At 41.7% G+C, this 19507-nt stretch overlaps 1 protein-coding gene across 2 annotated transcripts; it reads left to right on the top strand.

Annotated features, from left to right (window-relative positions):
* Positions 1 to 5860: 5860 nt before the first annotated feature.
* On the top strand, positions 5861 to 18624 carry LOC105027845 (leucine-rich repeat neuronal protein 4). 2 transcript variants are annotated; one of them, XM_013134330.4, is made up of 2 exons: positions 5861 to 6141; positions 15675 to 18624. In XM_013134330.4, exon 2 carries the CDS (start codon positions 15680 to 15682, stop codon positions 16418 to 16420), a length of 741 nt encoding a protein of 246 aa, XP_012989784.1. In that variant the 5' UTR covers positions 5861 to 6141; positions 15675 to 15679; the 3' UTR covers positions 16421 to 18624. The 2 variants fall into 2 exon arrangements, with proteins under 2 accessions (XP_012989784.1, XP_012989785.1); XM_013134331.4 differs by having other exon boundaries at positions 5861 to 6135.
* Positions 18625 to 19507: the final 883 nt, after the last annotated feature.

Consider the following 19507-nt stretch of genomic DNA (forward strand, 5'->3'; position numbering starts at 1 on the left):
TGTTGAAGAATTGACTTCAAATTTACTACTCTGGTCCCTGTGCAATACATCCACCATAAGAACCCTTCCACCCAGTCCACAAAATGGTTTTCTATCATCCTGACAAGTGTCACTCACATTTCTCAGTATGTCATAACATGGTACTTCTACCACGAGTTATCTACCTCCCCTACTGCCACTTCTGGTCAATGAGAAGCAGCTTTGGAATAACATTCAAAAGACCCATAACACACATTTCTACCTTTCTTTTGTCATGCTTACGGGACATGACTCGTAAGAGGTTTTAGTTTCTGGCAAGAATCAAACTTCAACTCAGGATTTGGGAGTGAAGTGTGGCAGTGTGGGGTACAATGCAGCAAAGCCTCCTAGGTTTGTTGCGTTGTGTTTTGCGGGGGATTTGGGGCAGTGCAGTTAGCCGCAACCCCTCAGAATTAGCTGTTGCCATGACGCCTTTCTCTGGGCCACCCGGCTCTTGGCTGCCACACTTCTTGCATGACAAAATGGAGGTTAATTATTCAATGGCTAACTGGGCATGAGGTTGATGAGTGTTCTAAACACTGAAGCCGCGAGCGCTTCTACAGATCGACATTACATTTAAGATCACAGAAGAAGGTTGAATGTTTAATGGATCACCTGGTGCAGGTAAGGGATGGATATGTAAAGTTTATTCTAAATCACTGAATGGCCATGCCTCTGTAAATGAGAAAGAGATGCATGGCTGCTATTTATTTTATTTTCCAATGACAGTGCTTTATGGTTATGTTTGAAAAAACCTCCTCGTTGGTCCCTTCTGTTTCTGTCACCCTGAGTAATGACTGCTGCCGCAAAGTCAACCTTCAGGTATCTGATATGGCGGCGAGGGCGTCGCCACGGTCCTGGTCTGGCTTGTCTCGGTTCTGAAAGTCTTGGAGCCCAGAACATTGGGAGATAGCTGCTAGGTCTGGGCTCCAGTTCAACCCCATCCTGACGTCACCGTTCCTCTCTCCATGTTACTGTAGGGATCATTTGACCATCTCTGTCTGGGGGAGAGTAGGCTGAGCGAGGACATTAACAGTTGGAGGTCAATGCTGTGACATGGCATGCTTCTAGGCACGCAATGTATCCATAAAGTAAGGTAAACTGGCATCAAAGTGAGAGAATGGTGGATTCAATTGATTTGATGTGAAAGGGTTTCAGTATTGTGTGAATGTGAGAGAGAGGATGTGTACTGTAGGCTGACAGTGTGAATGAGAAAGAGAGGATGTGTACTGTAGGCTGACAGTGTGAATGAGAAAGAGAGGATGTGTACTGTAGGCTGACAGGGTGTGAATGAGAAAGAGAGGATGTGTACTGTAGGTTGACACAATGTGTGAATGAGAGAGAGAGGATGTGTACTGTAGGTTGACACAATGTGTGAATGAGAGAGAGAGGATGTGTACTGTAGGCTGACAGTGTGAATGAGAGAGAGAGGATGTGTACTGTAGGCTGACAGGGTGTGAATGAGAGAGAGAGGATGTGTACTGTAGGTTGACACAATGTGTGAATGAGAAAGAGAGGATGTGTACTGTAGGCTGACACAATGTGTGAACGTGAACAGGGAAATAATAAAACTCTTCCTAGATGTATCAACCTTCCTGCATAATTGTGCAATGCAGCTGGTTGCCACGGTTACCAAGCTCCTCATATTAGAAAATGAAAAGAGAGAGATTTTTAAGCATTTTCTGTTTGCTTTCTTTCCATTTAACTCATCTTGTATTAAACGCATTCATCTAAAAGAACTAAGGGAACATTATCTGTTGAGCAGAAAATAAACCAGTGAATATTCAAGTGAAAGGAAGGGGTTTGAATTCAGATGTTTCTGATTGATACTCACAGGGATCAGAAATAATCTGTTATCTACATACCTTTAATACAAAATGGGTGCAATGTATACATATTCAAAATATTGTATTTTGCATCACCAAATGAGGTGTTAAATTGTATCCCCTTGACAAAAAGAACTCCAAGAATGTTAGTATCTGTTCTTGATTCAAAAATGTCTTCATTTCTGCATTGCTCTCAGAAAAATGACATCTAGTGGCAACAATGAGAACACTGGTTCTGCCATGCCAAAATAATTAGGAATGTTCAAAAAATACGATTGTTCCTTTACTAGAGAGCACTTACCATTGGAATCTCTTTCATTTGTTTGAATAAAGTACTTTATTCAAGTGTTCATTATTATTGTGAATTACAGTGCAGCAAATACTGGTATCATTTTTCATTCATTTTTTGTAAACATTTTTAACATCTCAAAGTAAACAGATGATGCCCTAAAGTTTTCCAGGATCCCATTACACAACCCCCAGACATTTTAGGGAACTCCTAACAACAGGTTTATGTTTGCCATGCATGCGCCTGCACTTAGATGATGCCTTGTGTTTACATCAGGGGAGAGACACAAGAGACAAACAACCCAGAACCCCACACAGGAAGTCAGAATAGGATAGAATCCCTGAGGATCCGTTTTCAACAACACCCCTCCATCCATCCCAGGACTTCATCAGTCTGTTGAGTGATGTTTCTCAGCAAGGGCCAGCAGTGGATCAAGTCTAAACCTGTTCTGCTCTGCTACTGAGACAGAAAGCTCTGAGGGTAGAATTACACTGAGAAGGCCACTCAAAAACCACGTGACCATGTCATTAGACGTGGCAGCAGTCAGGCACAGGGGTAGAAAAGTTAAAGAATGTTCCGGAAAAGTTGTATACAGTACTTATACATTCTTAACATTATAGTCATCGTCATTGATAACTAATTTTCCTACACTGTACATTGATGAGTTGATTTGTACAACTGCCAAAGCTGTGGGAATCTCAAAGCCCACTAGCTGCCGTTTCCATGGGGATAGTGAGTAGGAAGCTGTGGGGCCAACACCTTTGGATTGGGGATACGGCCTCTGCTGAACCAATGGAGAAACAGGCAGGTGCCAGCTGTAACACTTTAATGTGCACTGTGTGACATTTCCCAGGGAGGATTAATCCAATGAACTACTTCCGTTTTACTATTCCATGAATCTGCAGCAGTCAGTGTGTTTGCTCCATGACTTGTGTCTTGTAGGAGCATTCACCTGTAAGTCATGACATTTTGTTGCTATTGTTGAGGCGCCCAGGGAGGCTTTTTATAACACAGAGCCCAAGCAGACAGGGACATTTAACACACAGAGAAGATGTTATCCAGAGATACTGAGCAAGTGCCTTGCTCAAGGGCATAAATGCAGCCATTTCAGGTTCTCTGCTATGTCATTAGAACCAGTGACCTTTAGTTATAAGCCTTCAATATCTAAATTATCTAATGCCTGTCTATCTAAGACCTTCACTTCATGGCTGTGACATCATGTGTGGTTATTAAAAATGGTAAGGTGATTAATTCTGTCCAGTGGGATATTTGCATTATGGAATGCCTCTGAAAGCGATACATCACAGAGCCCTGCATGGTGTTCAAAAGCTCTCTTTTCCCCCAAGTCCTTTTTGCTCCCTCTGTGTGGCTTTGATGTATGCATTTGTAGAATATTCATAATTAGTTGAGCTAATATCTAATTAGCCATTGCTTTATTCTGCTGCGTCTCTCAACAACCATAACTGGTGACTAAAGAGACACCTGGAGGTTATATAGTGAACTGCCGAAAGGTATAAGAGTCCCAAACATGCAGATCAACTCTGAATGAAAAGCTGCCAACCTCTTTTCCCTGACCGTCATTCCAGACAGAGTCTACCTCTGAGGTCAATCCATTTCAAAATGAAAGCAGACACCAGGAAAGAGCTCTGGAATTCTGTGCAAAGAAGTGCCCCTTTTTTCTGAGGTATTCCAGTCAGATTATCAGAGGTGCAGGGTTTATTGGTTTGATTCACCTTGACTTAACGAGATAAGACTCAAGGCCAGGGTCTGTCGACATTCATCCATGTTGATCCACCAACTCCTCCTTTAGGAAGTCCTGATCAAAGGAATACTGTACTACTGGCTTAGACTTTCTCAGCATTAGCATTCAGACTGGGTCTTATTCTAAAACAAATCAACCGGCACTGTGTGGGTGACTGTCTGGACTAAATTCTTGGAGAGGACTTTTCTTTGACAGCTTGTGTTAAGTGTCCAACTTTGGGGCAATTTTTTATCCAGCAAGCAGTCAGATTGCCCACATCGAATTTCAGTATTAGCTAGTAACTTAATTGTTACCAGATTTTTTCCTTAACAAAAATACTTTTACCGAACACACACAGCAAAAATAAAATATCACTTTGACAGGGGAAAGTGTCTAGATTAGGGCACTGTTATGATCCTGGTCACATCTCAAATATGCAGGATATGTAATGTGGGTCGGTTTTCCCAACAGATGGTCCCGGACCTTATTACTCCACCATGTAACAGTAAACAGATGGGAAGGGAGGAGGAGGGTTGAACAGACATGGAGAAAGGAAGGAGTGCAGAGAGGAAAGGGGTGTGGAGCAGATGAGCAGAGAGAAAGGAAGGATGCGAAGCAGCAGGTCAAAGAGCATGGGGGCTATACATCTGGGACCGGGACCAAGTTGGGAAGCAACTCGGAAAATACATTTACTTCAACATGCTACCAATTATTACAAGCTGTAACAAGTGAACATACACTAAGACATTAGATCATTGTTGGCTCAGATGTTAATAGCATGTTATTTAGCCAATTTGACTCAAAAAATATTTGTTGAGTGAGAATTAGGAAAGTCTGACTGATTCCAAATAAGAATTCCATTAATCTACATTTCCTTGTTTTCTTGCAAAAGACAAAGAGTAGCGTCTAGTTTAAGTTAAATACACTGCTACATGATAAATAAAGAAAAAGGTATTACATACTGTAAACCCTACTACCACTGGATTTTAGATCAAATTAAAGCTTCTAGAAAATGTAGTTACTATTGAATTACATGTAGTTCCCTACTACCTAACAGAGGGCAGAGAGAAGCGAAAGCTAGCGCTAACAGTCTTAACATCGTTGTCAGCTAGCATGCCAAAGTAAGCCTTTGTAAAAAGCCCCACCTTACCACACTACAAAAGATGTATTCAGTGTTGTGTTGCTCTCAGTGTGAACACCCTACTAAGGCTTACTGAGGGTGACCTTTGGAATCTACTTGTTTTTTTCGCACAAGGCTAACCAAATACTGACTACAACTCTAGTCTAGCCACTGCAGGCACCGAAGAAAGGAGAAAGTAGGCCAGATTTTTACCATTTTAAAGTCCCTAATCTGTTTTTGCACTGCAAGATAATTCCTTTTTCACCCACTACCTACCTACTACTATCCCATCCCATCTACACTGATTCATTCTTAGTAAACATTTTAGTGCTTTTGCTTTCTTGCATCGCCTAGGGTAATGCCAAAAAATGGAAGAAAATTATACACTCAAGCTAATTTGCCATTCTATCTCATCCTCCCTTGGTTCAGCTTGTGCAACTATTTCAAGGTGTTGCTTTCTCTTTCCAGTAAAGTTCAGCCTCTCAGAGTTAATGCTTTTTTTCAAGCAACCTGTAGATGAGCTCAGGCAAGTTCTTTGGTACTCCGGCATTATTATTTCCCAGAACTCTTGCCACATACACATTTGATGATGACATTTGCATTTAGAACATTCCTAACTTGCCAGTGTTTGGGACAGTCATACAGGGGTAAGGGGTTGGAGAGAGGTGTAAGCCATTGAATGGAACGGTTGTGAGGCAGTAACATGTGATCAAGATGCGTATGAATCAGTACCCGCGCCCATTCATTAACTCCAGCCCTGACATGCATAAAAGGCCTGTTGAATCAACAGGGTACAACCCCCCAAAAAAGGAATGTCAGTAGAATGTAATAGGAGGTAATTTGGTTTACGTCCCACTGCTCTGGTGGTAACCTGATGTAGGGGCAGCCAGCTACAGGCACTCATTGCCAAACCTCCATGAAACAGTGAGTTGGGGGGGGCGGGGAAAGAGGAGCGAAGGGAGGCAGAGAAAGCAGAGAAGGGTGGATGGGGGAGGGAGAAAAGAAGGAGGTGATTGTTGGTGAGTTAGGACGAAATTATTAAAAGAGAACCAGAGAGAGGAGAGAGGGAACAAACAGAAGAAAAGAGAAGGAACACTGGACACAATATTTCAAAAGCAAAAAAGGACTAACAGAAAACCTGGTAAACGTATGTTCTTGATACATTTTCTTCAGTCTGCAATGAGTGTCTATTTTTTAGCCTATTTAATGTAGTAAAGAGGGCATATGAACCACCTTTCTGTAAGTCTTCTGACAGACATACAAGCCCGTATCTACTGGCATACATTTTGGTTCGGTAATCTCTTTCTTACTGTTAGCGCGGCCTTGTGAAACATTACCTATGGATGTTTGCCTTATCGTGTTTGTGTCTCCATTCATCCATGCTTGTTTGATTAGGGGCATTTGTCAGGTAGTTTGATAAACAATCATGAGTGGAGATCTCCCTACTGCCTCTACTCTAGGTAAAAGCAGCTGATGGGGCAATTTGTGTTCTGTGAGTTGGGTGTGTAAAGCCTGGCTCTGACATATTGTGCAATATTCAGATACCTCAGTGCTTCACAATGTTCCCAAAATGCCCAACACAATAACAAAGCTATGAATGTGTCATGTTCACATTGTCATATACCGTTTCCTCTATAACTATTGGGACAGTAAAGTGAACATTTTTATTTTTCCTGTACATTCAAGGCATAATAAAATATTATTAAAAGATATGAGGCAAAACTACAGACTCAGCTTTTATTTACACTAGCGTTCAAAAGTTTGAGGTCACTTAGAAATGAATTGGTTTTTGAAAGAAAAGCACATTTTCCATCCCTTAAAATTACATCAAATTTATCAGAAATAAAGTGTAGATATAGTTAATGTTGTAAAAGACCTTTGTAGCTTTTAGTGGAATATCTAAATACAGAGGCCCATTATCAGCGACCCTTAGTCCTGTGTTAAAATGGCATGTTGTGTTTGCTAATCCAGGTTTATCATTTTAAAAGGCTAATTGATCATTAGAAATCCCTTTGCAATTTTATTAGCACAGCTGAAAACTGCTGTGTTGATAAAAGAAGCAATAAAACTGGCTTTTAGTCTATTTAAATATCTGGAGCATTAGCAGTTGGGGGTTCCACTGCAGGCTCAAAATGGCTAGAAACAGAACTTTCTTCTAAAACTCATCACTCTATTCTTGTTCTGAGAAATGAAGGCTGTTCCATGTGAGAAATTGCCAAGAAACTGAAGATCTCATACAACGATGTATACTACTCCCTTCACAGAACAGCTCAAACTGTCTCCAACCAGAATAGAAAGAGGAGTGAGATGCCCTGGTGCACAACAGAGCAAGAGGACAAACACATTACAACGTCTAGTTTGAGAACCAGACGACTCACAGGTCCTCAAATGACAGCTTAATTAAATAGTAGAAAACACCAGTCTCAACGTCAACAGTGAAGATGTCACTCTGGGATGCTGGCCTTATGGGCAGAGTTGCCAAGAAAAAGCCATATCTCAGACTGGCCAATGAAAAGAAAAGATTATGATGATAAAAAAAAAAAGAATAATTGACAGAGGAAGATAGCAAAAAGGTGTTATGGACAGACAAGTTTGAGGTGTTCACAGTGGTGTTTGATACAATTTGGCAAGGTAGGCAGACGCCCCAGGAGGCCTGAACTCATGTGAAAATTCCAACTGAAATACAATTTGAAAAGATTTTTTTTGGTCTCAAGATCTGATTGCGTTACTCAAAATAATTAAATAAATCATGCTTTCAAATACATTATTTGTTTCAGACCGAACCCCCCTTTCTTACTCAAATGGTCCATTCTCTTTAGCTTTTCCTAGCAACTGAAATTCAATACTACTTTTATTTGCTCCTTGGGGGTTTAAGGCTGGGTGTTTTGTAAAAGCACTTTGTGACAACTGCTGATTTAAAAGGGGCTTTATAAATACATTTGATTGATTGATTGTCAAGCATGGTGGAGGCAATGTGATGATCTGGGGGTGCTTTGGTGGTGGTAAAGTAGTAAGGTACATGGTAAACGGGATCTTGAAGAAGGAAGGCCATCACTCCATTTTGCAATGCCATGCCATACCCTGTGGACAGCACTTGATTGGAGCCAATTTACTCCTACAACAGGACAATGTCCCAAATCACAGCTCCGAACGATGCAAGAACTATTTAAGGAAGAAGCAGTCAGCTGGAGTGGCCAGCACTATCTCAACACTATTGAGCTGTTGTGGGAGCAGCTTGACTGTATGGTGTGTAAGAAGTGCCTATCAAGCCAATCTGACTTGTGGGAGGTGCTTCAGGAAGCATGGATGAAATCTTTTCAAACAATCAAATTGATAACTAGAATGCCAAAGGTCTGCAAGGCTGTAATGGCTGCAAATGGAGGTCTCTTGGACGAAAGCAAAGTTTCAACGACACAATTATTATTTCTAACCTTATCAGTTACTATATTTCCTATTCATTTTTGCTATATTCCTATTCAAACTCATTTCATGTATGTTTTCATGAAAAAAAAGTGACCCCAAACTTTTGAATGGTAGTGAACACCAATCAGCCATAACATTATGACCAGGCCAGATGAGAATTTGCTAAAAGGTACCGAGATCGGCCAGTACAGTTATGGAGATGTAAGTGATAGGAAGGGAAAAATATGGAGAAAAAGAGGAACTATAGATCACCCAAAGCATACCCCCTCATCTGTGAAGTATGGTGGAGGAAGTGTCATGGCATGGGCATGCATGGCTTCCTCTGGAACAGGCTCACTAATCTTTACTGATGATGTACCAAATTATTAAATTAGGGTTAGGATTAGCCAATTCAGCGATGTACAGAAGCATCTTGCATACCAATGTACAAGAAAATGCCACCAGACTCATTAGGCAGTGCTTCACAATGCAGTTTGACAATGACCCAAGACACTGCCAATTCAACTAAGGAGTTCATCAGGAGAAAAAAGTTAAATGTTTTAGTCAAACTCCTCATGGAAATCCTATTGAAAATAAATGTCACTTGCACATATCTCCTGACACCTCAAAATAGCTGCTGTAAAGCATCTCAAAGAATGATACCAAGTGTTTAATGATTGGATTGCAGACTCACTGCTGTTTTGGTATACTAGGAATTTTAACCTAAACATTAGCTTTTATGTTTCTTATATTTGCTTTCAGTTGAAGTTTCCCAATACTTCTACTCACATGAAATGGAGAGATGGAACTCTGAAGTGCTGTTATTCATAGGTGGTTATCCATATGTGTTGAATTAAAAAGAAAAAAAATATGATAATCTGCCTCATATTCAACTTTTAATAGTATTTTCATGTGCTTTGAGTATACAGAATAAATAGAATTTTGTCTTTGGTGTTCCAATACTTAAGAAGGGCACTGTATTAAACATGAATGAATAACATTACAATGTAATTATTTTAGCTATAAACTTGTACTGTAGGCTACTCAACAGTTTGCTCCCAAACAAATCAGTGCTGTAAGCCACTGTCTTTGGCTCATATATATTGCTACAGTATGGATTTGAGCTCAGTCCACTGCTTTTTCAGTCCACTTTTTCCACACTTTTCTGTCAAATAAAGCGTAAAATATATTAAACATAAAATAAAAAATACTGTACGGTACATCTAAATAACATTTTAGGTAAAGAAGATTGTAGCTAAAAGTAACTTATCATTATCTGAAGTGACTTATTATTTAAATATTATCTGAAGCTTCCAAATGCTGGAGGGGTACCATTTACAAATACGGATTGCATACACTCCAGTATGCAACACTTTTCATGCAAAAGTTGACATTTATAAACTTGATGTGAGAATGTGCTCAACTTTGTGTTTTGTGTTTATGGTAATTTCTTAGTGGTTTAAATATTTTATGCAAATTTGCAGGTAGACTATTTTGTTATGAGAGATATTATTAAAAAACGAAAAAATGTAACGAGTTGAAAAAGGATGGTGGTGTAGTCATTTGCAGTGAGAAGTGAGAAATCTGTGTTTACTCTTTGTTTTAAACAATTAGGCATGTACATCTTTTTATCTATTCATTTACATTTACATTCCAAAATAAATGCCTCACTATATTTGACCATTACAGGTTTCTATTCCCTAAGTACCCATATGGCACATTTGAATGCAGATCTTTCTGGTAGGCTAGTAGATACAGGCCTATTTTAAGTTTTAAACATACAGGCTTAAGTACGGTGTGGGGAGTCAGGATACGGTATTGTCAATGAGAGACAGGTTACAGTATTGACGGTATGGGTAGGCAGGTTACAGTATTGACGGTATGGTTAGGCAGATTACTGTATTGACAGTATGGTTATGCAGGTTACAGTATTGGCATTATGGGTAGGCAGTCTACAGTACTGACAGTATGGGTAGGCTGGTTAAGGTATTGACAGTATGGTTAGGCAGATTACAGTATTGACTGTATGATTAAGCAGGTTACAGTATTGGCAGTATGGGTAGATAGGTTACAGTATTGATAGTATGAGTAAGTACAGTGGGAGAACAAGTATTTGATACACTGCCGATTTTGCAGGTTTTCCCACTTACAAAGCATGTAAAAGTCTGTAATTTTTATCATAGGTACTCTTCAACTGTAAGTGACAAAAATCCAGAAAATCCCATTGTATGATTTTTAAGTAATTAATTTGCATTTTATTGCATGACATAAGTATTTGATACATCAGAAAAGCAGAACTTAATATTTGGTACAGAAACTTTTGTTTGCAATTACAGAGATCATACGTTTCCTGTAGTTCTTGACCAGGTTTGCACACACTGCAGCAGAGATTTTGGCACACTCCTCCATACAGACTTTCTCCAGATCCTTCAGGTTTCAGGGCTATCGCTGGGCAATACGGACTTTCAGCTCCCTCCAATGATTTTCTATTGGGTTCAGGACTGGAGACTGGCTAGGTCACTCCAGGACCTTGAGATGTTTCTTACGGAGCCACTCCTTAGTTGCCCTGGCTGTGTGTTTCGGGTCGTTGTCATGCTGGAAGACACAGCCACAACCCATCTTCAATGCTCTTACTGAGGGAAGGAGGTTGTTGGCCAAGAACTCGCGATACATGGCCCCATCCATCCTCCCCTCAATACGGTACAGTCGTCCTGTCCCCTTTGCAGAAGAGCATCCCCAAAGAATGATGTTTCCACCACCATTCTTCACAGTTGGGATGGTGTTCTTGGGGTTGTACTCATCCTTCTTCTTCCTCCAAACACGGCGAGTGGATTTAGACCAAAAAGCTCTATTTTTGTCTCATCAGACCACATGACCTTCTCCCATTCCTCCTCTGGATCATCCAGATGGTCATTGGCAAACTGCAGACGGGTCTGGATATGTGCTGGCTTGAGCAGGGGGACCTTGCGTGCACTGCAGAAATTTAATCCATGACGGCGTAGTGTGTTACTAATGGTTTTCTTTGAGACTGTGGTCCCAGCTCTCTTCAGGTCATTGACCAGGTCCTGCCGTGTAGTTCTGGGCTGATCGTTCACCTTCCTCATGATCATTGATGCCCCACGAAGTGAGATCTTGCATGGAGCCCCAGACCGAGGGAGATTGACCGTCATCTTGAACTTCTTCCATTTTCTAATAATTGCGCCAACAGTTGTTGCCTTCTCACCAAGCTGCTTGCCTATTGTCCTGTAGCCCATCCCAGCCTTGTGCAGGTCCACAATTTTATCCCTGATGTCCATACACAGCTCTCTGGTCTAGGCCATTGTGGAGAGGTTGGAGTCTGTTTGATTGAGTGTGTGGACAGGTGTCTTTTATACAGGTAACCAGTTCCAACAGCTGCAGTTAATACAGGTAATGAGTGGAGAACAGGAGGGCTTCTTAAAGAAAAACTAACAGGTCTGTGAGAGCCGGAATTCTTATTGGTTGGTAGGTGATCAAATACTTATGCCATGCAATAAAATGCAAATTAATTATTTAAAAATCATACAATGTGATTTTCTGGATTTTTTTGATTCCGTCTCTCACAGTTGAAGTGTACCTATGATAAAAATGATAGACCTCTACATGCTTTGTAATTAGGAAATCCTGCAAAATCGGCAGTGTATCAAATACTTGCTCTCTCCACTATATGTCATCATCATCATCTTCCGCTTATCCGGGGCCGGGTCGCGGGGGCAGCAGTCTAAGCAGAGATGCCCTGACTTCCCTCTCCCTAGACACTTCCTCCAGCTCTTCCGGGGTGACACCGAGGCGTTCCTAGACCAGCCGGGAGACATAGTCCCTCCCGCGTGTCCTAGGTCTTCCCCGGGGTCTCCTCCCGGTGGGACGGGCCCGGAACACCTTCCCAGGAAGGCGTTCCGGAGGCATCCGAAACAGATGCCCATGCCACCTCAGTTGACCCCTCTCGATGTGGAGGAGCAGCGGCTCTACTCTGAGCTCCTCCCGGGTGACCGATCTTTTCACCTTATCTCTAAGGGATCGCCCGGCCACCCTGCGGAGAAAGCTCATTTCGGCCGCCTGTATCCGGGATCTTGTCCTTTCGGTCATGACCCAAAGCTCATGACCATAGGTGAGAGTAGGAACGTAGATTGACCGGTAAATCGAGAGCTTCGCCTTGCGGCTCAGCTCTTTCTTCACCACGACAGACCGATACATCGACCGCATTACTGCAGAAGCTGCACCGATCCGTCTGTCAATCTCCCGGTCCATTCTTCCCTCACTCGTGAACAAGACCCCTAGATACTTAAACTCCTCCACTTGAGGCAGGCACTCTCCACCAACCTGAAGTGGGCAAGCCACCCTTTTCCGACTGAGGACCATGGCCTCGGATTTGGAGGTACTGTGATGGCAATTTCTAAAATCCAAATAATTCTATGAAAATGGTTGGTAAGACAGGAAAAATCAATTGCGCAATAAACGGTTTTAATCTTGCTTGCAAGGAGAAAGTATACAGGTTACAAAGTAACAGTGGATAGTCTCTAAATAAAAACATCATTTCGACAGTATTTATTACATAGGAAAAGGGGTGTGGTAAGATGCTGCCATCTCTCTCATGTCAATCAAACACCTTTCCCTTTGTTCTATCACACAAGTCAAATGCTATCTTCCCCCACCTTATCCTTCCTGCCATAATGTTTACTGTAGTGTTTACCCAAAGGGCCAACTGACCTTACTGCCCCCTGTTGTATCTTCTCCTATCCTGTCCTAAAACCCATTGATCTGCATCTGGACAGACAATAGATGCCCCCTATGCAAATACCAGATCCCCAACATTCCTCTACCTATCTAAACAGTGGGACTCAGTCCTTTACTCAGTGAGAATACATTGTATAAAGAAATTTCCACAACAGTACTGATTCTCATCCCCACCGCTTCACACTCGGCTGCAAACCATCCCAGTGCATGCTGAAGGTCCTGGTTTGAAGGGGCCAACACGACAACATCATCCGCAAAGAGCAGAGACGAAATCGTGTGGTCCCCAAACCTGACACCCTCCGGCCCCTGGCTGCGCCTAGAAATTCTGTCCATAAAAATTACGAACAGAACCGGCGACATTGGGCAGCCCTGCCGGAGTCCAACATGCACTGGGAACAAGTCTGACTTACTGCCGGCAATGCGGACCAAGCTCCTGCTTCGGTCGTACATGGACCTTACAGCCCTTAGCAAAGGACCCAGGACCCCATATTCCCGAAGCACTCTCCACAGGATGCCACGAGGGACACAGTTGAATGCCTTCTCCAAATCCACAAAACACATGTGGATTGGTTGGGCAAACTCCCATGAACCCTCCAACACCCCGTAGAGGGTATAGAGCTGGTCCAGTGTTCCACGGCCCAGACGAAAACCACACTGTTCCTCCTGAATCTGAGGTTCTACTATCGGCCGTATTCTCCTCTCCAGAACCCTGGCATAGAATTTCCCGGGGAGGCTGAGAAGTGTGATCCCCCTGTAGTTGGAACACACCCTCCGGTCCCCCTTCTTAAAAAGAGGGACCACCACCCTGGTCTGCCATCCCAGAGGCACTGTCCCTGACCGCCACGCGATGTTGCACAGGCGTGTCAACCAAGACAGCCCCACAACATCCAGAGACTTGAGGTACTCAGGGTGGATCTCATCCACCCCCGGTGCCTTGCCACAGAGGAGTTTCTTGACTACCTCTGTGACTTCAGCCCGGGTGATGGACGAGTCCACCTCTGAGCCCTCATCCTCTGCTTCCTCAATGGAAGACATGACGGCGGGATTGAGGAGATCCTTGAAGTACTCCTTCCACCGCCCGACGACATCCCCAGTTGAGGTCAACAGCTGCCCACCTCCACTATAGGTGTGGGAGAAATTGTGCTTAACTAGCCATTCAATTAGAATCCTTTCCATGTATTAAATGTCTAACACAGAGGCCTCTCTTGAATAATGTGATAATCAGGCCAAGGTGTTAGAGGTCCAATGTTTCTACTGTCCCCATTGTCATGTAACTCTGTGACTCCCTTTCTGTACTTGCTCCCCTCTTTATACCCAAAAGAAATTCATCCTGACCCTGTGTTACCATTTGCCTTGTCTGGCAAGAATGGGTGCCTTGTTGCCTAAAGACCTTATTTGGGCCTCAGGAAGTAACAAAATGGTAAAGTAATGGTCTTGACCTCCTCAGGTTAAGGTTACAATGATCGATTTTAAATAAGCAAGAGGGTTCAGGTCATTTGATAGAGATTCCTTGCATGCGGTCTCTCTCCATGCAGCATGTTGAAACATATTAAATTACTCAGCCATACTTTTTAGGAAATGGTGGGGTCTTAGTATTATTAATCTATCAATATTTGTCTATGATTCCACAACACATGTTAAGGCATTTATAGTATGGTTAGGCAGGTTACAATATTAAAAGTGTGGGTAGGCAGGTTACAGGATTAACATTACAGGTAGGCAGTTTACTGTTTTGACAGTATGGGCAGGCAGGTTACAGTATTGACAGTATGGATAGACAGGTTACAGTATTGACAGTATGGATAGTCAGGTTACAGAGTTGACAGTATGGATAGTCAGGTTACAGAGTTGACAGTATGGGTAGTCAGGTTACAGAGTTGACAGTATGGGTAGTCAGGTTACAGAGTTGACAGTATGGGCAGGCAGGTTTCCAGTATTGACAGTATGGATAGTCAGGTTGCAGAGTTGACAGTATGGGTAGTCAGGGTACACAGTTGACAGTGTGGGTTGGCAGGTTACAGTGTTAACAGTATGTATAGTCAGGTTATAGTATTGACAGTATTATAGTATTACTGTGTGATAGATGCATGAAATCGTAGTATATTCTCAGAGGCAGGACATAGAAATACATTACAAAATTCGGCCAAATGTTTTGTTTTGAAAAGAATAGTGGGCTGTAGCTTTCAACTTAGGTTTTATGGTTTAAAACAGGTATAGATTCTATATTTCCCTTTAAAATGTTATAATATTCTGCCCTATAAATAAAATGTGACAAATTGTGGCTCTTTATTTAAGAAACTGCCTTTTTCACAACTGTTTCTATTCTTAATGAAAAACAAACTGAATTTCAGAAAGGTTAGAGGGAAATAAATAATAATGTACGACTTTCCCCTTAACAACATATTCTGAATGGTATGTAAAAGGTCTGACATGCTTAGTGCTTGGATATCTCCACCCAAACATTGTTCATAAACAGATTGTTTGTCAAACCCACTCTAACGGAATTTTATTTTCTACCATCTCCAGAGACCATGTCTGCCAACAAGGACATGCCACCTCCAATCCTAATGCTTTTACTGGCCCTTCTCAATGGCTCCCTCGCCTTTGTTTCCCCCTACGAGGTCTCAGGGACCAACCACACGGCCACCCTGCCTCTTAGACCACGGCAAAACACCTACGACACGTCAGAGCCGGATGATTACTATGGTCTTGGTTCTGACCCACTTGGCTCACCCCCGCCTATCCCCTCGCGGAGACCCAGTTCACAGCCCTGTGATTACGACTCATGCAGGGAGCACCAGACGCCCTGTTCCCAGCTAGCAGCTTCCAGCGGCTGCCTGTGTCCGGGGGTGACAGGGCCCAACGTGGTTCCTGAAGCTCCCTTCATCAAGAGGCTAACTACGGAGGGTTCCACAGTGGTGATTCAGTGGTGTGCTCCAAATTCGGTCGTGACCCATTATAATGTCACGGTGGGTAAGCTGAAGACCTTTGTGTTTGGGGAGGGGCAGAGGAGTGGTGCTGTCGGGGAGGTGAGCCAGGGGGAGGAGGTGTGTATGGTGGCAGTGAATAACAAAGGATTTAGCGATCGTCACGTCAATTCCTGTAAAATATACAACCCCCCTGGGAACAACAGTTTGGCCCTGAAAGCAGGGCTCATAGGAGGGACCCTGGGGCTCCTGCTTCTCCTCTCACTGGCTTTCCTGCTCTGGCGCCACAGGGCTCAGAGGAAAGCAGATGCCAGGATCACTCATACCACGGAGGAAACACTATGACTGAAGAGAGGCTCAGGACAGAATGACTCAAGGATGGCTGTCCAGAACTGAGGCCATTTACTTTATACAAAACAGAGCATGACTACAAGTGTCTACATATTTATAGAGATACACTTCTCAATTCCCATAACACACCCCCTTTTGCTAACTTGAAATGAATGTACAATGCAGATCCTGAAAACTGGTAAGGTTCAAACTAGATCCTGGCAATTAAAAAGTAGTGGTATTCTCTGTTTTTTGTTGTTATCAAAACAAAAATGTATGGCTATGTTTTCTTGCTCATTTAAATACTTTACATATTATTCGAGAGGAGAAACAATGTAAACTGTATGAGAAAATTAATTTAAATTAATGTATAAGGAAATGAATCATGTTCTGCAAAGTCAATCATACACCAGTTGTTTTCCTCTTCAAATAGTTGTACTACGAGCTGTCTAGAAAATCATTCTTGAATGAGTTTCTGATGAAAATAATCACATACTGTATATTTACCTGTTATAATATATTGTATCCCAATCCTGTGGTGTTAGGATCAAAACGACAGATTCAATTGAACAGCAGATTTAGGGTGTCACCAGATCTTCACAAATACCACCACAAACACCAAACACATCCACTGGTTTGTTTGCAGTTGGTTTTGTGCTGTTTCCAGAATGACCCCTGTGTTGTCTGTTTGCAGTTGGTTTTGTGCTGTTCCCAAAATGTTCTCTGTGTTGTCTGTTTGCAGTTGGTTTGTGCTGTTCCCAGAATATTCTCTGTGTTGTCTGTTTGCAGTTGGTTTGTGCTGTTCCCAGAATATTCTCTGTGTTGTCTGTTTGCAGTTGGTTTTGTGCTGTTCCCAGAATGTCCCCTGTGTTGTCTGTTTGTTTGCAGTTGGTTTTGTGCTGTTCCCAGAATGTCCCCTGTGTTGTCTGTTTGTTTGCAGTTGGTTTTGTGTTGTTCCCAGAATGTTCTCTGTGTTTGCAGTTTGTTTTATGCTGTTCCCAGAATGTCCTCTGTGTTGTCTGTTTGTGCAAAATAAAATAATAATATAAAATCCTATCCCAGCAGGAATTCCTCTGCCTCTCACCATACTGGCATTGTAAATAAAAATCCCAATTGACTTCCCTGGTTTACTAAATGGTTAAGTAAATGCATAAGAACACAAGGATCCAAACAAAAGCACCAAAAAATGACCTTCTTAATCTAGAGCCCTACATTTGTTCTGACCATGTGACCTGGACATATGACCTGACCACAAATGTATCTGTCTCTAGGGTTATTGTATCTCTGGGTAATATTGGATATAACAAATGTAAGGCCTGAAATACTGTGGGCCAATGGTCAGTGAAAAGTAACAGTCAGAACACATGCTCATGAAAAAAAGCAGACTTAATGCTGAGGGGTAATTCTGTATCTTCACCAGATCAACCACCTAAGGCAAGCATGACTCCCTAAATGCACATTTATCATCCAATTATGTGAAATAATTTCAAATAAATGAATGCACCGTTTACTCTTTTAAAATTATAGCCTAGACATAACTCATACACAGAAATTATGTTCATAGAAAGACAACACTCTTGTTTGTTTGGTCATGACTTTCATTCAGTTATTTACCTTTCTGCAAAGCAGAACTTCTTAAGAAAGTAGAATATAGCTTGTAACTGACCTCATTGCATACCAGACTAGTTCTTTAGTAAAGAGCATTATTGATTTAACCGTGGTTAAATACCAATTAAGAAGATGGCCGGGCTGGAATGGGTTAAAACAGGTAGGATTGTAACTGAAACACTTTTTTCTTGTTTTCTTGAAAATACAGTAATAGGTCGAAGGACATAGGTTAGTTATGCCTTAGATACTTTCTGATCACTTTTTTTTTTAGACCCAGTCTGAAAACTGTGGTTGATTGAATATTCCAGTACAGTAGGTGGCGACGTGCGCCTTAAAATAGTGATGGCCAAACGAGGCTTCATTCGCGTTATTTCAGCAGCAGGATATTATGCTGGCAGCACTCAGATTTTCCTTATCACAATAAAAGCATTCACTGAAATGTATAGAGCAATAGAGTCTGCAAATCTAGTCTGTAATAAAGAAAAGACAAGAACAACATTGGAACGGACATTAAACAGAAAATTACAGACTATATTGGCAGACTATATTGTTAACTATATTGCCTTATATATTTCAACGATGGCTTTTATTTTGAAAAATTCACAAATGCTTTGCTGCATACCTCGGTTGTAACAAGTGGTTATTTCAGTCAAAGTGGCTCTTCTATCAGCTTGAATCAGTCGGCCCATTCTCCTCTGACCTCTAGCATCAACAAGGCATTTTCGCCTACAGGACTGCCGCATACTGGATGATTTTCCCTTTTCACACCATTCTTTGTGAACCCTAGAAATGATTGTGCGTGAAAATCCCAGTAACTGAGCAGATTGTCTTGACCAGGACCACACACCTAAATGCATTGAAGCAACTGCCATGTGATTGGTTGATTAGATAATTGCATTCATGAGAAATTGAACAGATGTTCCTAATAATCCTTTAGGTGAGTGTATATTGTGTTCTTTGAGAACTGAACTGTTCATCTTGGCTGGCAAACCCACTGAGGTGTGTGTTTGATTTCCATATTAAACTTTCCGCTTTGAGCTGTAACACTGGTCTCTGTTGTTTCCTGAATTCACTTGGTTCAATTGTGGAAATAAGTGCAAATGATCACTGTTATCTAGATTTTTTTGCACATTAAGGGCAAGAATTACATCTTAGTAATATAGGTATACAAGCAAAGAAAAAGATACATGTTCATTCTTCAATGATAGTTCAGCTTACATAAGCAGTGTAAGGTGCTAGTGGTAGGAAAGAACTTGGTTTGTCTTTATTTTGAGATAATGGCATTATATAGAATATACCAATGAATTAACCAAAATAGTTGCTAATTTCAATCACGTTGTATTTGTTTTCAAAATGGTTATTTCTATAGAAGTATGTCATGTTGATCCGTCAACAGCTCTAAGGATAGCATTTGGTTTGTGTACAAATTGAGAAAACATTTCTTAAGAGCATTATATATTTCTGGTTCACACGCTTCCACTTTTCTATCTTCCA

Source organism: Esox lucius, chromosome 7 (assembly GCF_011004845.1).
Source record: "Esox lucius isolate fEsoLuc1 chromosome 7, fEsoLuc1.pri, whole genome shotgun sequence".
Taxonomy (NCBI): Eukaryota; Metazoa; Chordata; class Actinopteri; order Esociformes; family Esocidae; genus Esox; species Esox lucius.